This window comes from Meleagris gallopavo, chromosome 14 (assembly GCF_905368555.1).
Source record: "Meleagris gallopavo chromosome 14, MGAL_WU_HG_1.1, whole genome shotgun sequence".
NCBI lineage: Eukaryota > Metazoa > Chordata > Aves > Galliformes > Phasianidae > Meleagris > Meleagris gallopavo.
Window position 1 is genome coordinate 19,327,417 of NC_139417.1, and position 23,791 is coordinate 19,351,207.

General features: G+C 46.1%; 3 protein-coding genes across 5 annotated transcripts in view; 1 reads left to right on the plus strand and 2 right to left on the minus strand.

Moving 5' to 3' along the window:
* Positions 1–201: 201 nt before the first annotated feature.
* RPL32 (ribosomal protein L32) lies at positions 202–1,920 on the minus strand. Its single transcript, XM_085236036.1, has 4 exons — positions 1,878–1,920; positions 1,166–1,266; positions 722–903; positions 202–381 (listed from the first exon to the last, which is right to left on the minus strand). The coding sequence occupies exons 2-4, from the start codon at positions 1,259–1,261 to the stop codon at positions 252–254; spliced, it is 408 nt and encodes a 135-aa protein (XP_085092162.1). The 5' UTR covers positions 1,262–1,266; positions 1,878–1,920; the 3' UTR covers positions 202–251.
* Positions 1,921–2,316: 396 nt separating this feature from the next.
* On the minus strand, positions 2,317–5,910 carry MBD4 (methyl-CpG binding domain 4, DNA glycosylase). Of its 2 annotated transcripts, none has more exons than XM_085236034.1 (7): positions 5,750–5,910; positions 4,893–5,482; positions 4,336–4,410; positions 3,898–4,032; positions 3,530–3,679; positions 2,907–3,010; positions 2,317–2,551 (listed from the first exon to the last, which is right to left on the minus strand). In XM_085236034.1, exons 1-7 carry the CDS (start codon positions 5,803–5,805, stop codon positions 2,474–2,476), a joined length of 1,188 nt encoding a protein of 395 aa, XP_085092160.1. In that variant the 5' UTR covers positions 5,806–5,910; the 3' UTR covers positions 2,317–2,473. The 2 variants fall into 2 exon arrangements, with proteins under 2 accessions (XP_085092160.1, XP_085092159.1); XM_085236033.1 differs by having other exon boundaries at positions 2,892–3,010.
* A 14-nt stretch (positions 5,911–5,924) lies between these two features.
* The window catches only part of IFT122 (intraflagellar transport 122), a 30,396-nt gene continuing 12,529 nt past the window's right edge, over positions 5,925–23,791 (plus strand). The window contains exons 1-18 of one of the 2 annotated variants that reach the window (XM_085236030.1): positions 5,925–6,075; positions 6,250–6,316; positions 6,959–7,043; positions 7,391–7,469; positions 8,267–8,343; positions 8,751–8,817; positions 9,848–9,994; positions 10,311–10,493; positions 11,388–11,463; positions 12,015–12,206; positions 13,002–13,140; positions 13,777–13,979; positions 14,441–14,578; positions 15,238–15,402; positions 15,839–16,036; positions 17,646–17,786; positions 19,407–19,460; positions 21,517–21,678. In XM_085236030.1, the coding sequence (XP_085092156.1) occupies positions 6,035–6,075; positions 6,250–6,316; positions 6,959–7,043; positions 7,391–7,469; positions 8,267–8,343; positions 8,751–8,817; positions 9,848–9,994; positions 10,311–10,493; positions 11,388–11,463; positions 12,015–12,206; positions 13,002–13,140; positions 13,777–13,979; positions 14,441–14,578; positions 15,238–15,402; positions 15,839–16,036; positions 17,646–17,786; positions 19,407–19,460; positions 21,517–21,678 (2,214 nt within the window). In that variant the 5' untranslated portion in view covers positions 5,925–6,034. The remainder of the gene's footprint in view (positions 6,076–6,249; positions 6,317–6,958; positions 7,044–7,390; positions 7,470–8,266; positions 8,344–8,750; positions 8,818–9,847; positions 9,995–10,310; positions 10,494–11,387; positions 11,464–12,014; positions 12,207–13,001; positions 13,141–13,776; positions 13,980–14,440; positions 14,579–15,237; positions 15,403–15,838; positions 16,037–17,645; positions 17,787–19,406; positions 19,461–21,516; positions 21,679–23,791) is intronic. The other variant, XM_085236029.1, reaches the window with a different exon arrangement.

Genomic DNA, 23,791 nt, shown 5'->3' on the forward strand with positions numbered 1-23,791 from the left:
AGATGTCAGTTCCCTCCCTGCAGCATGATCAAGGTATGGCTCCAGGCCCCCTGAAGCACAAGTACCTGGAAGGAAGCAAATCTCCAGATAAGAGCAAGAGGTGCACTGCTGCAAGCTCACCGTCAGCACAAACCTCAGGTGCAAGTGGAGTCACAGCACTGTGTGCCAAGCCCTGAGAAACAGGCAACAGGCCAATGCTGATCAGTTTGTTTTTACACTTTATTAAATACATCCCAGATGTAGAAGCCAGCTTATTCATTTTCCTCACTACGCAGTCTGGCATTTGGATTGGTGATCTTGATGGCGAGCTGAGCCGCTCTCTCCACAATGACCTTCCGGTTCTTGGAAGACACGTTGTGAGCAATCTCTGCACAGTACGACCTGCAAGGAACAGACCATGTGTTAAGCCGGCCTCGACCCGATGTGTGGCAGCGGTGCAGGCAAAGCAATGGGAGCCATCCTGCCGACAGCAGAGCACAGGCGTTTAACAACAAGCCGCAGACAGAGGTTTGACAGCCTCAGGCTCCCCGGCCACCTTCCAGCGCTGCGGCGCTGAGTAAAGCAAGACAGTGGCTGTGTTCCCCAAAGCTGCACACCTCCCAGGTCTCCTGCCTCAGTGCCGTTATGGGATGGGCAGCACGGCAGCACACAGCTGCAGCACTGACTGCAGAACTGCAGCAACAACTCAGGGCAAGGATGGGGAATAAATCCAGGGACTTACTTGTTGCTCATCATGAGCACCTCCAGCTCTTTGACATTGTGGACCAGAAACTTCCTGAATCCCGTAGGCAGCATATGCTTTGTCTTCTTGTTGCTCCCATAACCAATGTTGGGCATCAGGATCTGGCCCTTGAACCTCCTGCGAACTCTGTTATCAATACCTCTCGGTTTCCGCCAGTTGCGCTGAAGGAATGTGGGAAGCATTTGGCATTCAGTTACAAAACTACATCAGTGTGAGAACGCCTGCACCAAGGTTGGCCAAAACAAACCTACAAAGATTCACTGCTGTATCACATCCCACCGGTCTCACACCTGCGCTACCACTGCCCAGCCCACAGCTGCAACACCTGACCTTTATGCTCTAATCCAACGCCAGCCCTCCTGGCAATCACAAACCCGACCCTCCCCAAAGTACTGCTGCAAGGAAGCTTCCGTAAGTTTCTACCTTGATCTTGACATAGCGATCAGACTGATGGCGGATGAACTTCTTGGTCCTCTTCTTAACGATCTTAGGCTTCACGAGAGGCCGGAGGGCAGGCATGGCAGCTGAGGGAAATGGAGCAGGATGAGAAAAGGCGCGACACGGCGGCGACGCATCACCCTGCCAACAAGGGCTGTCGCAGGGCTATCTTCCACCCCCTAGCCACTGCCAGAGCCAGGGAGGGAATGGGTGTTCCTCTGCAGTCTCTCTCCCTCCCGTGTCCGAAGCTGGCGGAGCACCACCAGCTCCCCAGATGCGATCTTGGGAGGCGACCCGCGCTCAGCTCCCCGCGCCCGCTCTCAGACGCTCCGATCCCCGCCCGCCGAGTTCAGGGCCCTCCCGGTTCCAGGGCAGCCCCGCGGCGGGCAGCAGCCGGAGCCCCTTTAAGGACGGGACGTTCCGAGCACCCACCCGGTTCAGACCCGACGGCGGCGCGGACCCGGCCCGGCACCCCCAGCACCGCCCGTGGGCCGCTCCCGGTTCACCGCCGCCGGAAGCGACGCACGCACGGCCCCTGCGCGCGAGCCCGGCCTCGTTGGCCCCGCCGCCGCCGGGCTACGGGCCGCGGAAAGGCCCCGGCGCCACGGCCCCCCGCATGGCACGGAGGGCCCCCGGGGCAGGCGGCGGGGCCGGGCGGGCGCTCCCGAGGCGGATGGCGGCGGATGGCGGCGCTCACCTGCTACGCGATGGCGCCCGCACGGACGGCCCGCCGAGAGAGGGAGGGGCCGCCGCGCGCGGGGGCTTATGGGAGACCTGGGCGGTACCGACAGGTCGGCGCCGCGCCCCGCCTGCACGGAGCGAGCGCCGGGAGCGAGCGGCCGCCCCTCGTGGGGTCACACAGAGCCCTGAGCCGCAGCAAAGTGGGACGCGTTCTGGAGGGCGTCTCGGGAGAACGGATCGGTGCTGCCTCCGCTTCTCGCTCTGCGCGCTCACTACGAAGCTGACAGGATCTGCCCGGCGCCATTTCCGCCAGGAAGCTCAGGGCCGGGCGGCACGCGGCTTCCGCCAGGCCCGCTGAGCGGGAGAGCGCCCCCTGGCGGTGAGGCTTGTGCTGGCGGAACGGCAGCGGAGCACATTCGGTTTAAGGGGAGAGTTTTACAAGAGCAGATGCTACAAAAAGTTAGATATGTTTATTAAAAACCTTTAAAGCACTTGGACATTTGATTACAGTGTTATTTGAGCTGATGTCACACAACATATAAACTAAGAACGTGATGTTCAGCACAGCACTGATGCTGCGCAGCCCACTGCTGGCACACGTGGAGGCTGCACTCAGTCCACGCTCAGCTTCTCATGGTTTTCCCAGAGCCACGTGTGGTAGATGTTCAACTTGTGGTCCTGAGGCTGCACCTAAAACACAACAAAAGTAATTAATGTTCACTTGAATATCTTAACACAGCTGACAGCTCCGAACCACACACCCAAGCTGCTTCCCCTCCAGCTCACAAACTCCCCTTGTCCAACCCACTGTGCCACAGTCGGAGCAGCAGACCCCTGCCATGCGTGAGCTACAGCAGACAGATCAGTCAGCCTTGACTTAAGGCAGACTTGCAAAAAAATGCATTCTGAGAATTCAACTAATTGGAAAAAAAAAAAAAAAATTTTTAAATCCAAGTGAGTGCATGTGTGACAGCGGCAGGAGGCGAGGCCAGGCACGCACTGCCTGCACAGCCCCTTAAGCCCCACTCACAGCAGCACTGCGCACCTCTTTCCATTCATTAACGCAGAAGATTCTGTAGGAGTCATTCCCGTACTTTCCAATTCCGTGCAGCTCAATGGGGTACTTCCACTGCTTGTTCAGGTACTCATCTGGAACACACGCACAGCCCTCACCATGCAGGCCCAGGTCTGAGCAGAACACGATGCTGCCCCAGACCTGCACGTGGCAGCATTTTAAATAAAACCACTACAAAAACCACAAGTTACTCAGTTAAGACAATTTGATCAGCAGTTTCACAGAATCACAGAATTGTAGGGGTTGGAAGGGACCTCCAGAGATCATCGAGACCAACCCCCTGCCAAAGCAGGTTCCCTACACCAGGTCGCACAGGTAGGCGTCCAGGTGAGACTTGAATATCTGCAGAGAAGGAGACTCCACAACCCCCCTGGGCAGCCTGTTCCAGTGCTCCGTCACCTCACCTAAATAAGTTCTTATGCACATTCGTGTGAAACTTCGCACGTGTAAAACCAACATCTCCCAACGCTTCAGAAAACAAACCAGCAGGACTCTCCAGGGAAAGATGTCACAGAGCACAGGTAGGAAAATAGCTGTAGTTTTCTTGCTAACGCGATTTACATCATTCCACAAACACAGCCATAAGAACTTACCTGAAAACTTGATTATAGTTTTTGCTCTGAGTGCATAGAGGCCGAGAGGTCTGAGCAGCTCCGACATTTCCTTCCAGTCTGCAGTTCTGGCTATTTCAGGGGAAGGGTACTTCCTGAGGAACTCCCAGAGCACAGGAATTGCCATTTTACCTGGTCAAAGAAACTATCATCAGCTGTGGAGATCACTCTCCACTTCAACTATGCATGGTTTTTGCCAAGGCAGAAGAAACAAATTTTTTTTTTTTTTTTCAACATCAACACAAACGTGTATATTTATTCTTTATTAATGACACAAAAATTGGCAGCCGTTTCAATCCTATATCACCACCCAACAGTTACACAACATGAAGCTGTATTACTCCATTTACCTGAAGTCTTATTGAGAAATATGGTCGCAATGAGAAGTTTCCACGGATCATGGAAAAGTGTTTCTTGGACCAAATTAAAAGGGGAACGTGGAGGAGTCCATTTTCTGAAGGCCTTCCTCCTAGGCGGGCTGGGAGCTGTACACAAAGGCAACATGAGGAAATACATAGGGTAGTAAGGATGGAATTACATACTTAGAGGAAAAAAAATTTAAATGAAGAACTTTTGAAGCAGGCTCAGCACTGTGGGCACAGCATTGGCAATTTGTGCATTCCCTTTGACAAAGCCGCAGGGACAGGTGTACTTCACACTGTAACCCCACAGTGAAGGCTGCCTGTACGTGCAGCCACATGTGCATTTCCTGCATCATCACTTCATCCCAAGCCATCTTATTCCTCTCCCCTGCAAAATAGCAATCACGTCCCTAAGGAGTATCCTACCTTCTTTACTGTATTTACTTGAAAAATACGGACTCGTTTTCCTCCTATCCACTTGTGTCCGTGGGACAGGTTCTCCTGTAAAGAAATGATACCTCAGTATTAAAATGGAAAACCCCACGTAGTTTGCCGTCACGGCTCACAGGCCGTTTCCTCCTTAATTTGTGATGGAATTACACAGATTCCACATAGGAATGCATAACACAGATGTGTTTTTCTGCATTTGAGCTCTGAGAAAAACATTCTGAAGAGAAATCACGACTCCAACGCAGCCTGGAAAACAGGTTCAATGACAGCTAAGAATTACACCCCGTCCCCACACACTGCATCATGAAAGAAGCTACAAGTAAAGCCTTCTTCACAAAGCAAGGTGCCGGTGCTGTGCCGCTCCCTAAGAGGCAGCGCACGTTCAGCACTCGATACACCGCGCAGCTGAAGAGACCGAAAGGGCTCCACAAACGACACGGTGCAGAAGGCGCCCGTCCTGAAACCAGGTACTTTTCTCGGGTAGCTCAGGATAACCCGTTCGAATGACATTCCGCTTAAAAACACGCCCATACCTCGCTGTATTTTAACTGCCGTGAAGCTCCCGTCGTCAGCAGGCCGCAAGCCGTCGGCATCCATCTCGGGGTCGGATTCGGAACGCCGTGCTCCCGGGTCCCCCGGCTCTGCCCCCGTTTTCCACCCGCTGGTTTTCCTCCGGTCTCGCACAGCCGGCGCTGCCGCAGCCCCGCCCCGCCCCGCCGCCCGCAGCGCCGCCGTGGCGCGCCGTGAGCCCGGAGCCGCGGGCGCTGCGCGCGGCTGATGGCGGCCGTTCCGCCCAGCCGCGGCCGGTTCCGCGCATCCCGCCCGGCTGTGAGCGCGCTCCATTTCCCGCCGGCCCCGCGCCGCTCTCCGCCTCTCGCTCCGGGCGCTCTCCCCGTTACTTTCTACGGAGCTGCTCCTCGCTCCGCCGTCCCGCACGGTTCTCCCTGCCGCCTCCGCTCCGGCGCCGTTCGGGCACCGCTCCGCCTTGCCGCCTTCCTCGCGCCGCGGCTCGGACCCATCGCTCCGGGAGCTCCCCGCTCCGGGCGCGGGGCCGCCAGCTGTGCCGGCGGGACGGCAGCGCTCCGCCCGCGCCCGTCCGGATCGCAGCGTCGTTCCTTCGGCGCTGCGGGCGTAGAGAACGGCGAGCCGTCAGCGGGGCCGCTTCCCCCGCCCGCCCCGTCGGAAGGCCGCCGGGCGGCACGGCGGAGGGCAGCCGAGGGGGCCGGGGCCGCCTCCCGTGACCGCCCGGCGCGCCGCTACCGGACGGGGCTCCCGCAGCTCCCGCCGCGCCGGGAGGCAGCAGCAGCGCCGGGAACCGGCGGCGCGGCTCCGCCAGCGAGGCACGGCGCGGAGCTGCGGGACCCCGGCCGTGTGACTCAAGTGACCTCACCCGCTCGCGCCGCTCCCGCCTCCCGGAGACGCGCGTTGCCGACGCGCTCGCTCCATCCCCGCTCCGACGTCACCCGCCCGCCGGTCGCCATGGAAACCGCTCCGGCGCGGGGCGGCCTCGTTAAGTGGCGCTTCCGGACGCCGCGGTCACGTGATGCCCCTCGCGGCCCAGCCGAGCGGCGCCCCCTGCCGTCGCGGCGGTCCGGCGGGCCTCCGAGCGCCTGCGCGTCGCCCGGGGAACCGGCGGAGCGACTGAGCCGGCGGCCGAGCGCGGTCCGGGCCCGGCATGCGGGCCGCGCTCACCTGGCGGGACCGGGCCGAGCACTGGTGAGCGCCACGGGGCCGGCGGGGGCGGCGGGGAGCGGCAGGGAGCGCCGGGCCGGCAGCGTGCGCGGGGCCGGGCTCGGGCGGCCCTCGGGGCGGGGCTCTGCTGCCGGGGGTCCCGGGAACGGGACGAGCCGCAACATCGACAGCCGCCACGACGACTCGTCTCTTCCCCAGCATCTACGACCTCGCGTTCAAGCCGGACGGGACGCAGCTGATCGTTGCCGCCGGCAGTCGGCTCCTGGTACGGACAGCTCGCTTTCCCTGCTGTGACTGCTGCACTGATAGCAAGTTCAGTGAGCGTGTTGCGCTAAGCTTCACGGCAGTCCCAACCCTGTGCAGAGGAGAAAGAAACTCGCATTTATGTTCGTGCTTTGGGCTGAGCCTCGAGTAGAGCCTGTCAGCTCCCGGGGCTGCCTGTGTGTGCCCGGCTCCAGCACCAGCAGCCCAGGGCCGCCCTGCGCCTCCCTCGCAGTGCAGGGCTGCGGGCACGGGGCTGAGGGCTGTTCTGAGCTGTGAGCACACGGACCTTCACGCTGCTGGGGCTGGCAGTGGTGTATTTAATGATGGTCCTTTCCAGCAGCTTATTATACGTAAACGTCCAATCCAAGGAAGGAGAGGTGTGAGCTGGAGCATGGAGGCCCAGTGAGCTGTTTAGAAATTTCATTTGTGTGTGGAATTTTCTAGTGCTAGACTTCTTCCATGCCAAGTGTTAGTATTGTTTGCTAAGGAAAACTCCTTTTACACTTTAAAATGCCTTAATCTGCATGAATTGTATTGCTTGCAAAAAAGTAAACAGAAAAGAAAATGTAGGATCTTCCTGGCCTTCAGTAATTTCGTGTCATAGTCCTCATCCTGGATATTTTTTTTCTGGTTATTTGTGCAGGTATATGATACTTCTGATGGAACCTTAATTCAACCTTTGAAGGGACATAAGGACACTGTGTACTGTGTGGCTTATGCTAAAGATGGTAAATATCGCTTCTGTGGGACTTTCTTAGTCTGGCTTGTGAAGTGTGTAATATTTTCCACTCCTTAGGGCAAACTGAAAAAATGGGGTTGTTCTAGTAAGGGGATTTTTGAATGTTGTGTGCAAGTGTTGGCTTTGTTGTTTGTACTGTTGAGCTTTTTTTACACGAAAAAAGCCACTGAGTTTCATGTAGCTGAGGAAGCACAGGCACACCAGGACACTTGCAGTGTTAGGCTCTTCATGGCTTGAGCCTTGTCAAGTTCAAGAACATCTTGCTCTCTCTTTTGTTGAATATTGGGTGAGTAAGGGATTCTTATGTGTGGGATTTAAACTGTGTTTAATTCCTAGGCAAACGTTTTGCATCTGGCTCAGCTGATAAAAGTGTGATCATTTGGACTTCAAAGCTAGAAGGAATTCTGAAATACACGTAAGTGCTGGCTTTCAATCCTGTGCATCTCCAGTGCGAGCCTTCATTATGCACTTCTGCTCTCAGTAAGTGATGTTAGAGCTGGAAGAAGGTTAGCTAAGGTTAGAGAAAATGCCAGTGAGTAATGCGAGAGGGAGGAGGAGAGCAGTTGAAGTGTCTGAATGAGGCAGGAAAGCAATTAAAGGCATAAATGAGGGTGAAAAGTCTAGATAAATCTCTGATGTATTTAAAGGGCTGGGAAAGAACTGGGGAAATTTTGTAAGATTAAATGGAATGAAACAGAATATAGCTGATCTTGTGTAATAAATCAAAGCAATATAATCCTAGGTCATAGACCAAGCTGAAGGTAAGGTTTGGTACTTTTCCACACGATATATTTTCATCTTTCTTTTGGCTTTGTTTCATGTCATCTCTTTTCAGCTACATCTTCAAATTCTGTTTCTGAATATGTTTGTGCATTGTTGCTGGTTGGTATGCACAAGCCAGTGCACTGGGTAGGAGAACACACAAGGGCACTTATTTTAGAGTTTGGATGTAACCGTTAATCACATTTTACAAACCACCATTTATGCACATATTGAACTCATCTTGATGGAGCAGCGAATCCTGCTGTTTAGTGACAGTGGTTTTTAGAATTTATTATTGATTTAGTTTACAGTAATTGCAGATTAATTTGATGTAATATAAGATGATCAAGTTATTTCTGCCATCTGGTGAGCCTTTCAGCTACTTTGCTGAAAGTCAGAAAGAGGCGTTTAAGGATGATTTATTGAAATGTGATTGTAACTTCATTCTAGGCATAATGACTCTATACAGTGCGTTTCATACAACCCTCTTACTCACCAGTTGGCATCCTGCTCTTCCAGTGATTTTGGTATGTCTTTTTCTCACTTTTCCATTAAGCCTGCAAATTCTGTACAAGTTTCACTGCTAAGCTAACAACAGATTTGTACAGCTCTTTTCATCTGGGAGAAACCAGATGTTGCCCAAAGTTACTTATGTGTATCACTAAAAATCAGTTGATGAGGACTGTGCTGTGAGATGTCCCAGAACAAATGTATCTTCTTACTGTGATTTTTCCACTGGGACCCTTTCTCTGTGTTAGATATATCTATTTTTTCCTCTTTACTATTTGTGTAGTATGTATTTAAATGTCCTAGCAGTGAGACTTTGTTCCCTCTGAAGTCTGGGCTGAGTTTCCTGACAATGCTGGTTTCTAATCTGAACACTGGTAAAAGTTTTCTTGTCATTTACTTCAGCTTTTTCTTCATTTTCATCAAGGCTTGTGGTCGCCTGAACAGAAATCAGTCTCTAAACATAAAGCTAACAGTAAGATAACTTGCTGTAGGTAAGTGTTCTTCAAGCTAGTTTCAATATAAACAGTTTAAAATAGTATGCAGGCTTATGGAAAAAAAGTTTAAGCAAAATAGCTCAAGTCTGTGGAGACAGAGTACCCAGCAGGAGAGAGGCTCTCCTAAGCTGCTGTTCAGAAGCATTACATTTCATGTGACTCTGCCATTCCCATCATTAAAATATTTGAGTAGTATTAAAAATACTCAGGTAGAAAATGAATATTTATCAAAGATGACTTGTTCTTTCCTGTGTTGTCTTCTCAGAGAGCTATTTTTCTTTCTTTGTTTTAGATAGCAGAGGTTTTGGTTTCTATTAGGTACTGTTTACAACAGTACATATATTGTACATATTGAATAATTATATATATTTAACTCTTCAGAAGGTGTCAGAGAGGTGCTCTGGTCTTGTGCGAGTGTCTGAACTTCTGTCTCCATCTGTTCAGCCAACTTGTGCAGTAGCAGTGAAATGAAGTTAGAGGAAAGATGAGTTTGCTTTTTTCATAGAGCTGCTCATCTTCTGTGTCGTTGGCATTTGCAGAAGGTGTTATTACTCCTCTGCAGAACCTGAAGCAAGAGTACATTAATCTGTGTGAAGTCATCCCATTGACTGCAGTAGAGACAAGAAGAGAAAGCAGGTCTCTCCTGTCCCCACCACATGCAGTGTCAGTGTTCTGGATGTGGCTTTGAAAAGCCTGGTCTACTGCCAGCACTCATTCCCAAAAATGCATTTGTTAATTAGCACATGATACAAACCACAAGCAGATGATAGCTTTAATTTTTGTTGTTGTTGTTTCCACCTTTTTCTAATTTGTGTATGTAATAAAAAGTTCTTGCTGTGTTGCACGCTGTTGCCATAAATGTGGATTTAGGTTCATAAACAGCTCTGAGGATTGCTGGCTCTGTTCCAGAACTCCCTTTAAAAAGCGTATTTCAATATACCATCCCTACTCGATTATGCTGCACCATTCTGCCTTCCTGCTGCTGGGTTTTAGCTGTTTTCTCTTCAGTACGTGTGTGTTTTATCAGTTGGACAAACGATGGCCAGTACCTTGCTTTGGGGATGTTCAACGGAGTCATCAGCATACGGAATAAAAATGGTGATGAGAAAGTTAAAATAGAGCGTGCCGGGGCTGCCTCATCTCCAGTGTGGTCCATTTGTTGGAATCCATCCAGGTAAATAATCATCCCACCCTTTTCAACGCTGTCTGCTTAGTCCTTGGCTTATTGATAACAGGCCTGACCTGCATCCCTGCTGGAGCAGGTTCACAGCAGGTAACGGTACGTTGCTTTTGTTGTGGGTATGCACTGGGGCTTGGCTTTGGCACTTGTTCATTACATGAAAGAAAATGGGAACAAATTCCAGCTAGAGATCATGAAACATTGATTTTGCTTTTTTTTGTTGTTGGATTTCAGCTTGGTTCTGGGGAGAGGAGGGTGGGCTGTTTGCACTCACTGTGCCGTATATGTGAACAAACAATTGCTATTGCAGTCGATGGGAGAAATTTTGGAGTAGAGCAGATGAAGAAGAGGAGTCAGATAACGGCCATTTAGAGAAGTCAGATCACAGCCAGTTAGAGGAGATGCCAGAATTGAAACCCAACCCTGACAGTGGGCAGGATAATGAGGAAAAGATAGAAGACAATGAGAAAGAAGAGACTAAGCATTGCGACTTGTGAGTGAGACTACAATGGATAACATATATACATGTACATACATATATATCCATATGTATAACGTAGAAGAGCAATTTACAAAAAGGACCGAAGGCAGAGGGAATTTATGTAGGGTGCAAAATTCAAAAGTTACCAAATTCTGGATTAAGTGTCATTTTTATTGTCTCAATTTATTCCACTGGTATGTGTTAATTATGACGTTCCTTAGGTATGTGATAGCCTGTTGCTTTTTCCCACATCTGTTGTGTGTTGAGCAGAGGGAAGGTGCTTACTGAGAAGTTTTTCAGTAGGTTTTTTTTCTGTTTTCTTTTTGTTCAGTTTATGATTAGGAGCATTATTTTCATCAGAATGCCCAGATTACCATCACCCTTCTTCCTAGACGAGAGAGTGTGCAGGAGGTGGCCGAAGTTTTGTTCCAGCAGGTCCTGTCGGAGCACTGCAGTTAACCAGTTTCATACTGAAGCCTTTCCTCAGCTTGTCCCAGTCCTGCAGGAGCCATTTCATTTCCTGCTGTATGCTCCGATAGTCACAGTCCAGTCTTGCTTAGCAGCGTTGGCTTTGATGTCACAGTGGGTCTATACTCCATTATAGATCCCTAAGATCAGGATCTGCACCCGCTGTACAGGTGCAGCTTCGCTGTACCCACTGCTTTCGCAGTGAGCACAAAGTGCTGTGTCAAACTCTGCAGTTATTCCTGAAAAGTTGACAGATTTTTCTTTTGTGTCCTCAAGCTGTTTTCTTCAGTTGAAATGGCGAGGCGTCTCTGCTGTGCTTCCCCTTGGTGGAGGTTTTTATGAGTAATTTGAAATATGTTCTGCCATCTTACTGCTTGATTCTTCTGCCCTAAGAAACATGGATAAATTGCTATGACCATGTAACTTTTTTGTTGTCAGAGATGAACGCAACGATACTTTAGCTGTGGCAGACTGGGGTCAAAGGCTTTCCTTTTATCAGCTAAGTGGCAAACAGGTATGTTTTTGGACAATGCATTCAGGAGTGGCAGGGTATTTTCAATTCAGTTCTGTGCCCTGTATTCAAAGTGTTTGTATAGTCATGCTTTATTAGCCACATTTAATGTTTTCTGTTTTCCAGTGCTTTTTATGAGTCAGTATTTTACAACCAAATTTTTCTCCGGCTCGTTTCCCCTGTGACAACTCAGCTGCTGTCCTCCAGTTCTTGTATTAAAGCCCCCATAGCTTTGATCACTTCTGTGTTACAGCTGACTGGTTCCTAGAGTCCCCTGTATTTCTTTCAGCCAGCTGAGTTGTTTTGTTGTTGTTGTTGTTCGCTCGCACCCTGAGCAGGCTGGTTTGGAATTGGGGGGATTGATTTAGAGCTGCCTTTTGGAAGCTCGGTGGATGTAGGGTGTTGAGAAGTTGTGTTGGCTGGAGGGCTGAGAATGTTCTCAGTGACAGCAGGTGCCACCAAGAAGAACCTTGTGTTTATTTTCATCTGTTCTCGTGGCCTTGGAAAAGTACGAAGTTATCCTTCAGTTGACATATTTATTTTTTCCCTTGTAGATTGGGAAGGACAGAACGCTCAATTTTGACCCTTGCTGTGTTAGCTATTTTACTAAGGGAGAGTACATTTTACTGGGAGGCTCGGATAAACAAGTTTCCCTCTTCACAAAGGATGGTGTCCGTCTTGGAGCCATAGGAGAGCAAAGCAGCTGGGTGTGGACTTGCAAAGCTAAGCCAGACTCCAACTATGTGGTGAGTAGGTACATTTTACTGGCACTTTCACAGGCAGTTTGCCATAAAAGCTAAGACCATACATCTCAAACTCATTTGCCTAATCTGTATATCCTACTGAGACAGCAGAGCCTAAGCAGCATTTAGTGAGCTCTAAAGCTGCCTCTAAAATTAAAACTTAAGGCTGCAAGGTGGTGGTAAATGAGTGTAATGCCTGCTTTCAGATGGTAAGGAATTTCCTGCGTTTTGATTTAAAAAGGAGAAGGGAATTTTAAAAAAAAGAAAAAAGACAACACACAGCAAAAAAAAATGACATCTAGACTGATGATATTGAGTTCCATGATAGGAAGAAAGTTTTGAGTTCTGTTTCTGTTTGAGCTTCTACAATTATACTTTGTGGAAAATACCAACAGGGCAACAACTATGACCATAAATGCTGCACTTTGTGCTGATACACAAATGTTAAGAAATACAGAGCAGATTTTAAAAATTAAAAAAAAAAAAAAAAAGGAAAAAAAAACCCCAAAAAACAAAAAAGGGTGTGTGTGGGAGGTGGAGGCACTGGAAAGCACCACAAGAAAACAAACAAAACCGAAGCAATCCACAGCATACATACAAGCTATGATGGCATCAGTCCTCATTTTGCAGTACAAAGTTGAAGAGCACTTTTGCAGCTGTTTCAGTACACGTAATGTAATTGCTTTCAATCTGTGTAGCATGCAGGAAGTGGAACATAATTGCTATGAATACTACGTGTTTTACCAAGTCTTACCTACGGGCAGCTGTTCACTGAAATAATTTCCTCCCTGTGTTCAGGCAGTGGGCTGCCAGGACGGAACGATATCCTTTTATCAGTTGATTTTCAGCACTGTTCATGGCCTTTATAAAGATCGCTATGCTTACAGAGACAGCATGACTGACGTGATTGTCCAGCACCTCATCACGGAACAAAAAGGTACCTTCCTGCTTTCAGGTCCAACCTTTACTGCCATTCTGCTGTGGGCTTCTTTGTGGGTTGTTTGTTTTAAATGAGTGTCCGTCAGAAGGCTTGGAATATATGCTTCGTGTACCGGGCAGATTGTTGCCACTTAATGGGAGGATTGAAGATCCTGTTTGCAGGGTGAGAACGCAAACTTGGATTCTGTGGGATCAGCGCTGACAAGCTTAATGAAAGATAGGGGGATTTGAAAGGACACTGGGAGGGGGAGAGGCTTTTAAGATAAGGTTTTAATCTCTTCAACCAAGATTAAAAAAAGAAAAAATTGTGCATCACATCTAGCAACTATTTTCTTCTTGCAGCCTCCATGGACTGTACTGATTTTTTTCTTTCTTTGTATGGAATGGCTCTTTATGGCAGGGGATCAGGGTGCTGTTCTGGAATGTGCTGTTGCAAAAACAGTGGAGGTTGATAAATTGTGACACAGGTAGAAGATTACATAGTTGCAGAAAAAAACAAACGTATCCTAGCTGCAATCTGCTCTTAAATTTAGGCGCTTTGGAAAGATTCAGTTCCAACTGAGCGCTGTGTTTCTCTGACTTTTTTTGATCTGTTATTTTCCTGTCAGCCTACATGTTTTATTTTTCTCTCTAGTTAGAATAAAAGGCAGAGAGCTGGTGAAGAAAATCGCCATCTACAAGAACAGATTAGCCATCCAAATGCCAGAGAAAATCCTGATTTATGAGCTGTATTCGGATGATTCCTCAGACATGTATTATCGTGTGAAGGAAAAGATAGTAAAGAAATTTGAATGCAACTTGCTGGTTGTATGCTCAGAACACATTATTTTATGCCAGGTATGTGCCTTGGAATGGGTACATTCGGGTTTGAAGATAGCTTTCCAAATAGCTGGTACAAAAAGTTGATACCTTGGGGAACATCTGCAGAGGATTATACTGCTGGGCAGCACCACGTAGTGCTGTTGTAACGCAGTGCTGTTGCACTAAGAAATAGCTGCTGTATGCCACAGGTGGCTCTGTGCTACTGAAAGTCTCTGGAGCACTGAAGCACCAAGGGAAATGTTTGGGTGGGTGAGCTGTTGAGAAAGATGGTTTGTTGGTTTTTCAATTTTGCTTTTTGTTTGTTTGTTTTGTCATAGTACTGAAAAGCCTTAAAGAATTCATCCTGTTAAATTGACATTCTGACACTCACGTGTATAACAGGCACACATGCTAATATAGATATAAATATAAAACACCGGAGGCACAAAGGTTTTTTCTTTCCATCCATACAGTATTTTGTATGTTATTGTATCTAGGAGAAAAGATTGCAGTGCCTCTCATTTAGTGGTGTTAAAGAACGAGAGTGGCTGATGGAATCTCTTATCCGTTACATCAAAGTAATTGGAGGACCTCCGGGGAGGGAAGGCCTCTTGGTTGGTCTAAAGAATGGGCAGGTAATTCAAAATGTCTGGCACGTGTCTTTCTGCTGCAAATAAACACTATTTCGTTCTCTGGGGGAGACCTTAGGAGCAGCATATTCCTTCACAACCTGAAGTTTTATTGGACAGAATCTCATTTTGCGTTTAAAAATGAATCACATCTGTATTTCTCACTCTCTGGTTACAAAATTCACACAAACCAGTTGGACTTTGAAGACCATATATTGCTGACAAAAATGGAAGTCTTAGTGATGGAAGGTTTGTCTTTGGGAGGGGTGGTTGTGTGTGTGTGTGTACACTGAAAACAGCAAAGTGGAGCCCATAAGTATTGATTCTGAGAATGGGACTGGAAAGGAATTTGAGGTCCTTCATGTATGAGATATTTATTCTTGTAGTTGTATACTAACGTAGTTGTTTGAGAGGAGCATTACAAAATTCAAGACGTACTGTATGTTGTGTTTGTATGGGCTTGTAAGCTAGAGTACGTTGTGGAAACAGGTCTTGATTTTCAAGATACCTCAGAACATTTTTCTAATTTTAATGCACCATTTCTCTGAAAGAAGATCAATCATTGCATGCTTTATGCTGCCTTAGCATTTATGCATTTATGCACACTGCAATTTCTAGCTGGAGGAATGAGAACTTGGACTGACTTTGGTTTCGAATATGTCTAGATTCTGAAGATATTCGTTGATAATGTCTTTGCCATCGTCCTGCTGAAACAATCCACAGCTGTGCGCTGTCTGGATATGAGCGCATCTCGGAACAAGCTGGCAGTGGTTGATGAAAACGACACCTGCCTAGTGTATGATATTCATACCAAAGAGCTGTTGTTCCAGGTAAGACCGAGCTTCTCTCTGTCTCTGGTCCAGGGACAGACACACAATGGCACGGACAGGAGGAAATCGAGAGTGCAGATCTCACCAAAATGTTGACACAGAGAAATTCATCCAACATATTTAAACCATTTGTCACGTTTTGTAGGATTGATCTGTTTTTCCATCAAAACTATTTCTAGGCAACAGCTGTATAAAGGGCACCTGAACTTGTGACCACTTCGGGTTAATTCAGAGCTCTGTCCTGCTTCTCTTTGCATTATTAATGTTATTGAGCATTTTGGCTTTAGCACAGATATTAGCATAAAGCCTGAACTCCTTTCTTTGCCATGTATTCCCTGGCTACAGTAGGTCAAATGTGCAAACTGAAGGATGCATATTTCTTAGGAGAGAGTATGTGGTTGTATCTGTTGTAATCATCCATTATTTTGCTCATCAGGAACCCAATGCTAATAGTGTGGCTTGGAATACTCAGTGTGAGGATATGCTTTGCTTTTCTGGAGGGGGTTACCTCAATATCAAAGCTGGTAATTTCCCTGTCCATCAGCAAAAACTTCAAGGCTTTGTTGTGGGATATAACGGCTCCAAGATCTTCTGTCTTCATGTTTTTTCTATGTCAGCTGTTGAAGTTCCGCAGGTAATCCTTTAATCTCATAAAGTGTTGCTTTATGTTTCTTAAGCATGAATGCTTAAGATGTGAAGAAGCTCTTCTGAAATTTTCCAGTATTCTACTACCAAAACAATCACCATTCTTAACCTTCTTTGTCACTATTTAAGGTATAATACACAGTCTATTTCATTTTTGTTTGGCATTAATGAATCTCACTTCCTTTTTGCTGTTGTTGGTTGTTTCTACTTTTTCTAATTGCAAATGCATTTCTCTTCATCTCAGCTTTTGCATTTACATGTGAGTGTTACCTCTTCCTGTATTTGTACTGCAGGCTCTCTGTGTACCGTTCTTCAGGATCTCATTTCATGTTCCTATGTGTACGCCAAGCCCTGCTCTGTCTGGGTGTGTTTAGGCAATACTTAAGCTGTGCCTTTTAGTTTGACTGTACAGTTTTTCTGTGTAGTTTTTATATCCGAAATTCAGAGATAGAAAATTGCCATCCACAGAATGCTGTGCTACAGGAAACAACAGAACAGTATAAAGCAGTCCAAGAGACAAACAAACAAGAAAAAGAAAAAAAAAAACCAAAACAGCTTTTGACTTGTTTCTGCACAAAAACGTGGCAGGATTTGAAATTCAGAATTGATGAAGGCAAAGGACTGTGTGCTTTTGTTAAATTAACGGATGATACCTCTGTTAGACCCACATCTGCTCCTCAGAACTGCGCCGATCCCTTCACTGTGATCTGCACTGTCTGGCATGGTTGGTAGCTGCCGGATCTCCCAAGCCCAGTGTGCTGTTTTAGTCTGTCTTTAGCATGCTGCAAGGCACTAATATGCCTCGACATCGTTGTGCAGTGTTTCAGGGCAGGTTATTCAAAACTATACTTTTGGTGGGAGAGAGTACCAAAAATACACAACTTTCAGATAAGTTGGTAAAGGTAGCAGCGGTCAATGTGGGTACTTTCTGTGCCTGCAAACCCAGAGTTAAGCAAGCAGCAATGCTCTCTGCTCATTGAAAGGGTTCGAACTGTAGCTGCCCGTCCCTGAACCCTGTTCTGTCTGTGTCAGCCTGCAGCCATCAGTTTCCCTCCTGGCTTCCTTGTTAGAGCAGGTCAGTAAGACTGGGCAGTGTCTTTGGGCTTCAGAGTGTCACTCTTGTTAGAACACCTCTGTCACGAGTTTGCCGCTTGCTCATGGCACCTCTGCTGTTGTGTTGGAGTATTTCCAGGGATGCTTCATCCTGGACTGCTGCAGCCTGTGAGAACAAACTACCCCCGCCTTGACTCTGACTGCACAGATTGATTATGTTGTTTTTTTAAAAAAAGCAACTCATCCTATATTATATCTAGCATGTTCAGCACTCTGAGGAATCAGAAGCATTCATTAACTGCTTTCTAATATGCTAGGAGCTGAAGATTTCAAGATGGGTGTGTTTAGAATATAAACAACCAAACTGGTCTGAAGATGCAATGGTAATTGCCCAGAATGTTGTTGTGTGTGTTGTACAAAAACATGTTTGTTCTCTGAGCAGTTTGTACCAATTGCAATTGGAATGTCATTTTTTCTCGCTGTATCCAGAGAATTGCACTAAGTATTATGCTTTCTAACACACATTTTCTGATGGAAATCCTCAGTCTGCACCCATGTATCAATATCTGGAACGGAAGATGTTTAAGGAAGCGTATCAGATCGCGTGTTTGGGAGTAACTGATGCTGACTGGAGAGAACTGGCCATGGAAGCCCTGGAGGGGCTGGAGTTTGAAACGGCTAAAAAGGTGAAGCAGTTACTAATTGCTGGGGTAGTGAGCGGGGTCTCTGAGTTACTCTCTTAGGTGTGTATGAAAATCTCAGTCAGTGATGCACACAACAAGGTCTTGAGATGACATTTTAAAACAGAAATCCAATTTATGTTTCTAGGTAAATGCCGTGTTCTAAATCAGGATGTTTAATGTGAGGAAAAGGTTTTTTTCATCTGCTGAAGAATGAGTTGGGAATTTGAGGGAAGTGGGGTTGTTGAGGGGTGCTGCTCACCACCAGGTGGCAGCTAAGAATTTCTGAGCTGAATTTTCCCCTCCCCTTCCCTGGTGCTGTAAGTCCATATTCTTTGTTTTTCTCCCCACTAAGTGTTGAAGATAACCTTAGCTTGAATTTTAGATTTCATACTGATTGTTACCTATATATTAGCTTTCTTTGAAGTCATCAATGACGACACGTTGTCTTTTTCATCACCTTCTACCTGGAGCCCCTTGTTTTTAAGAGCAATCCATAGGTGGGCATATACTGAAGACACATTTTTCTCTGGCTGAAAATACTTCCCCATTTTCTTTCAGCATCTTTTCTCAAATAAGAGAGGGCAAACTGAGTTCAACGTCATAAATACTGTATGAAAGACAAAACATTCTAAAAATGGGCAGGGAATGGCCTGTAATGATAGGCATCTTTTAATAACGTAAATTTTTTTAGCACGTACATGCCTTATTTTTCTTTTTTCCAAAGTGGAGGCAAGGAAACTGGCAATAATTTCAGTTTTGTAGATCATTTTATGCAAATAGATGTTCTTAAAAAGAAGTTTTCAGTGCCTCCTTGGAATTTTAAAGCAGTGCCCTCTTAGAATTAGAGCGGATTAATACGAACAAAAGCAGCTTCTTGACATTAAAGGCTCTCACAGTTTCTAGTCCGATCTGGTGTAAGCAGAATATTCTATGCCCTCTTAAGCACAAATTTGGTTAGGAGTCTAAACCACGTGGTTTGAGGAGTTAAATTTCTATTTTTTGATGCCTGACAGGAATAAGTGCTAAGCTGCTGTAACTCGCACGTGACTCTGCCGCTTGGGACTTTGGGCTGCACATTTATCTCCGTTTGCAAAAGACATTACACCGTCTCACAGTATCATCTTTTGATTTGCTTTCTTCTCCCTGGGCTGCTTCTAGACTGAATTTCCAGAATGGTATAAAAACTAGAATCACACGCAGTCTGCTTCAGCAGTCCGCTCAGTTATGTGCTACGCCTTGCAACATTTCTTTAGATTTGTGCACATGTGATGCCTCACATTGATTAGAAAAGCTGTAAATAGCCAGAATAGCACTGTTAGTACTGGTAGAGGCATTTTGCTTTTCTTGGAGGACTGACGTGTGTACCTACCTGCTGGTGCCCAGCACTGCTGGTTGGTTTTGGTGATCAGCTGCTTGGGTCGGACCCTTGTCTTTATTGTAACGCCTGAGGGGCCCCGGTTGCAATAAGAGCCCATCAGGTTAGGGACTGCACCAACACAAGAAACAGCAGATTTCTCTCTGTTCTACTTGTGTGAAGACAGCTTCATGTATGTGTTACCACGTTCTGTTGATTCCCTGGCTTTCCAAGTTAGTTAATTCCTTTTCTTCTTTTTCTTTTCATAGGCATTTACCAGAATACGAGACCTTAGATATTTAGAGTTGATCAGCAGCATTGAGGTAAGAGAATACTGGGGGTAGTGTGAGAAGATACACCGTGCTGAAAGAAGTACTCTCTGTTCTGAGTGCTTCTGACTGCTGGGTGTGTTTGGAGTGAGGAGCCCCAGTGAGCAGGGAGCCTGGGCTCTGGTCACACGGCTGCAACTCACTGCAGAATGTGCAGATGTGGGGCACTGCGTGGTGGGAGAACTTAAAAACTTTCAAGAAAACTAGAAAAGCATTCAATATTCAATTAATAATTGGTAGAATGCTACTATGCTAATGGAGTTTAGTATGGAATACTTCATAAACGTGAGTTAATTAAGCGCTTCCTTACCCCCTGGAGGTAGGTAATTACTATTATCTCCTCCTTGCAGAGCCAGAAACAGGCCCAGAGAAATAAAATGACAAGCTCAAGATCTCATGACAAGTCTGTGACAAATGGAAATAGAATTTAGGATCCCTTACTTCTGTGCTCTGCTCTAATCGGGACTTCTCACTCTTCTCACACTTCTTGATAGAATTTCACCAGACAATAGCGATCTGTCATGAGCACATCAAAGGACGTGCCATCACTTCTTGTCCTTTTGCAAAGACCACTTCATGATGGTTCAAGATCTACGTCGGGGTGGTATAAAGAGAATTCCTCTTTCTGTTGGGAATTAGATTTACACCTTCTCTGAAGGAATCCATTCCTCACCTTACATTTTGCAGAGCTGTCCTGGTTCTGTCAGAATGCCAGCCCTCTGCTGACTGCACTGAACTTCCCTGGGGTCGAACATGGGACAAAGTTCTGTGTTAGGAATGCCCCTGGCTACCTTTTTTTTTTCTTTTCTTCTGTTTTTGGGGTAGATAAATTTATGAGAGCATTCTCTCATTGGCAATAAAGTTCCTTTTCTACACATGCTTCTCCAGATCTGCATCCGTTGAGAATATGGCGGAACTATCATGTTATAGTCTGTTTAATTAAGATTCTCCTTGTAGACTTGAAAATACTTTTTCTGAATAGAGAGTTTCATCAGTGCCTACTCTTGCTTGTCAGATATTGGATTCCCTTTAAAGCTTCTAAGGGTGTAACTAAGTGGCAGTTCTGGTTTTCTCTTTGTAATGACATATTTCTTTCTAAGGGATGACAGTAGGAAACCTCGCTGCCAGGCCTCCATACCTGACAAGGTTCTGTGAACTCATTAAAAAATGGTGTAGCAATTGCTCTGATAATTATTTGAACAAAGTTTTTAAAGGGAACCTTTCAGCAGCAGCCCAGTCGTTAGGTGTGACCAGAAGCTGCGCTGGCTGAGTCTCCTTTAGCAGCAGAGAACTGAGTTTGCATAGCTGTGGAATGCTTTTGCCTCTTAAGTGCAGTTTTCTTCAAATTTAGTTCATAGCTATTTATTTTCACATAGAATAGTCTTCTAAGAATAATACCTTCTTACAAAGCAGGACAGTAATGCATTCCTACGAGAGGGTCGGACAAGCACATGTGTATACGTAGCATTGCTCCTGTCTGATCCACGCCCAGGGTTTCGTGTGACCCTGCTCTGCAGTGCTGTGCTGGCTGCTCCTCAAACCTCGAGCTCCTGCGGGTGGAGATGCTGGTGGTGGCACTAATTCTGATTCAGAGGCACGTTAACGTACTTTGTGAATGCGTTTGTTGCTAGCAGTTATTTTCGTGTTTGTTTTTCTCCCCACCCGCACATACTGTTAATTTCACCAAATTGTATGCTAGTGAGTTTCTGTAAGAGAAAATACCTATCAGGAGCCTTTTTTTTTTTTTTTAATAACACAGCATAATGGTAGCGTGTGTTCATTTTTCTATATGAAATCGAGAGCAATGATTTTTCATCAGTTTGGTTTGTATTGTGACATTTGATTTTGCCCTTCCTAATTTTAATTAGAAGATTTAATCCTTTAATTATAAATTCACTAGAAATGTGGGAGAAACATCATTACCATATCCTGCTGCGGGTTTTAGTAACAGCTAAAATCTGAGCTTGAGATTCAGCTCTACTGGCCGTTTCTCACTGCTCATCTAGAATGTGTTCTCCCCTCTTTCTTTTTAATCTTTTTTTCTCCCCAGGAGCGGAAGAAGCACGGAGAGAACCTCAATGAGTTGTTCCTAGCAGATGTTTATGCCTACCAAGGAAAGTTCCACGAGGCAGCAAAACTGTACAAAAAGAGTGGGCATGAAAGCCTGGCTCTGGACATGTACTCCGATTTACGCATGTTTGACTATGCCAAGGTAATAGTTTGCAACTGAATATTACATGCAGAAATGCTGCTGTTGTACCTGCAAGTGTTTTGAAAGCATGATCCTATAAAAAGACAGGATGAAAAGCTGGTTTGGAATTCCAGCTTAATTGTGGGAAGTTCATTTGGCTCATTTGTGGGCAAAACACCGACCTTTCGTGTCTGTGTGCATTGGTAGCAGTTTTCTTCAGAGTCCATTGCTGAGGTAGCAGGCTGTGTTTTGTGTAGCTCGTGGCTCTTCAGTGGATTTTCCTTAGACACGACGAGGGATGACTTTTTGATTGTGAATACAGTGCCATCCGTAGTCATTTTTCTTTTTAAAAAGCTAAATTTTTTGTTTCCATGACAGTTTCTTTCCCATCGTCTTACAGAAGAGTCCCTTTTTTGTCTTCTGAAGTGGAAGTGAATGCACCAGGTGTTTAATTCACTTCTGTATTGTAACAAAAGTATTTTCCTTTCATAATTTGAATTTAAACAAATGTTGGAGTTCTGTATTAATGTATTTTCCACAGCACCTAGTATATTAACCTGGTATATTAGAGAATTTGCTTCTGAAGATTCAGTCTGTCTTTGCATTTTTCTGTTCTCACAAAGAAGTAAATTGAATACTGTTTTAATATGTAGTGCTTTTATATGGTGATAAGAAAGTGTCATTTAGCTTTCAGGTCTTCTACAGCATTTTCTTGTGAGGACTCCTGAGGCTGCATAAGTGCTCAGTGCTGTTTGTCACTTGTCAGAGCCTTACTCTGGCCAATTGTATGGGGCTGCTGAATCACAGCCTGAAGCTCTGATTGATCACCTGGGGCGAGCAGTGAGTCAGCCACGGGAGCACAGGTGAAGGCAATTCTGCTGTGCTGCAGGAAGGGGTGGAGCCTGGCTGCACCTCTCCTAGACCCATTGAAAGCTGACTGCCAGTGGGGAAGGATCTCTGCTGGAGATCCGCTCCATTGAGGTCTATCACGCAAGCCCAGGATGGGGTGAGTGGCTTTCTTTTCCTACTCCAGTATAATAATTACATCAGCCAAACTCCTGGGTGTACTATATCATCTGTATATTCATTGATTGTACAATTGTACAACTATCATCTGTATATTCATTGATTGCACACCAATACAGGACAAGAACTTTACCATGACATGTGTATAAACTGTTCTAGCATAGATCCCGTGAATAGTGCTGCAGAGATCTTCTTCTTCCAAGAATTTGATATGTAAATTTTGCTAATATAAGACTGACTCACTATTTTTAGCTAAGGAGTCCTTGTTAGCTTCAGTGTTTTGGCTGCTCTTAAACATAGAGTAATTCATGGATGAAATTTCTTCCACAAATCTTCATAAGAATCTTTTAATTCTTGGCAGTAGTCGTGTCTATCTTCAGTAGACAGCAAAAGACTTGTACCTCCTGTCCTTGAGAGTAACTGTGCAGAGGAAATTGAAGATGTTAATTACCATGTGAGGGAAGCTTCTTGTGCAGGGACTGCACGGTACATGGAAGAACATGGGAACCTCCCATGCTTGCCAGGAATTTTTTCCAAGGAAAGATAGATGTGTGTGGAGTGGGAGTCGATGCTGCCAAAATTAAGCAAAGGAACCCCTTCAGAATCTGATTTGCTGTGTCTGAGGTTGACCTTGATCAGCTCTGCCTAGAGAGCCCAGACTGAAGGCAGAGGTCAGGAGGCCTTTTGGTGCATAGGTTGGTCATAGGCTCATTATCACAGCACCAGAAACTCACAGGAAACCTCTTTATACTCCACGAAGATGAACTTCTGATGTTGAACTTAGTTTTAGGACTGGAAAGCTGGAAAACGAATTGTCACAAATTGTTTGGCTTGGTTCTCTGGCTTTCAGCTTTTCGTATTCAAAGATGATCATCCACCTGTGTAGTTATTCACCTGAATCCCAGCTGTGCTGCAGGAGCTACTGCTAGAAATAAATCCTGCATGGAGATCATTTAAGAACTGACAATTGGTTGTAATTCTGTACCTGCTGACTGGCTGCATCTGGGAAAGTGGTGAATAATGGTAGTGGAACTGTGCTGTTAGTGTGGTTTTTGAGATATTTTTAAAAATTTATTTTCTTAAATCTCAATCAGGATCTAATAGAAAC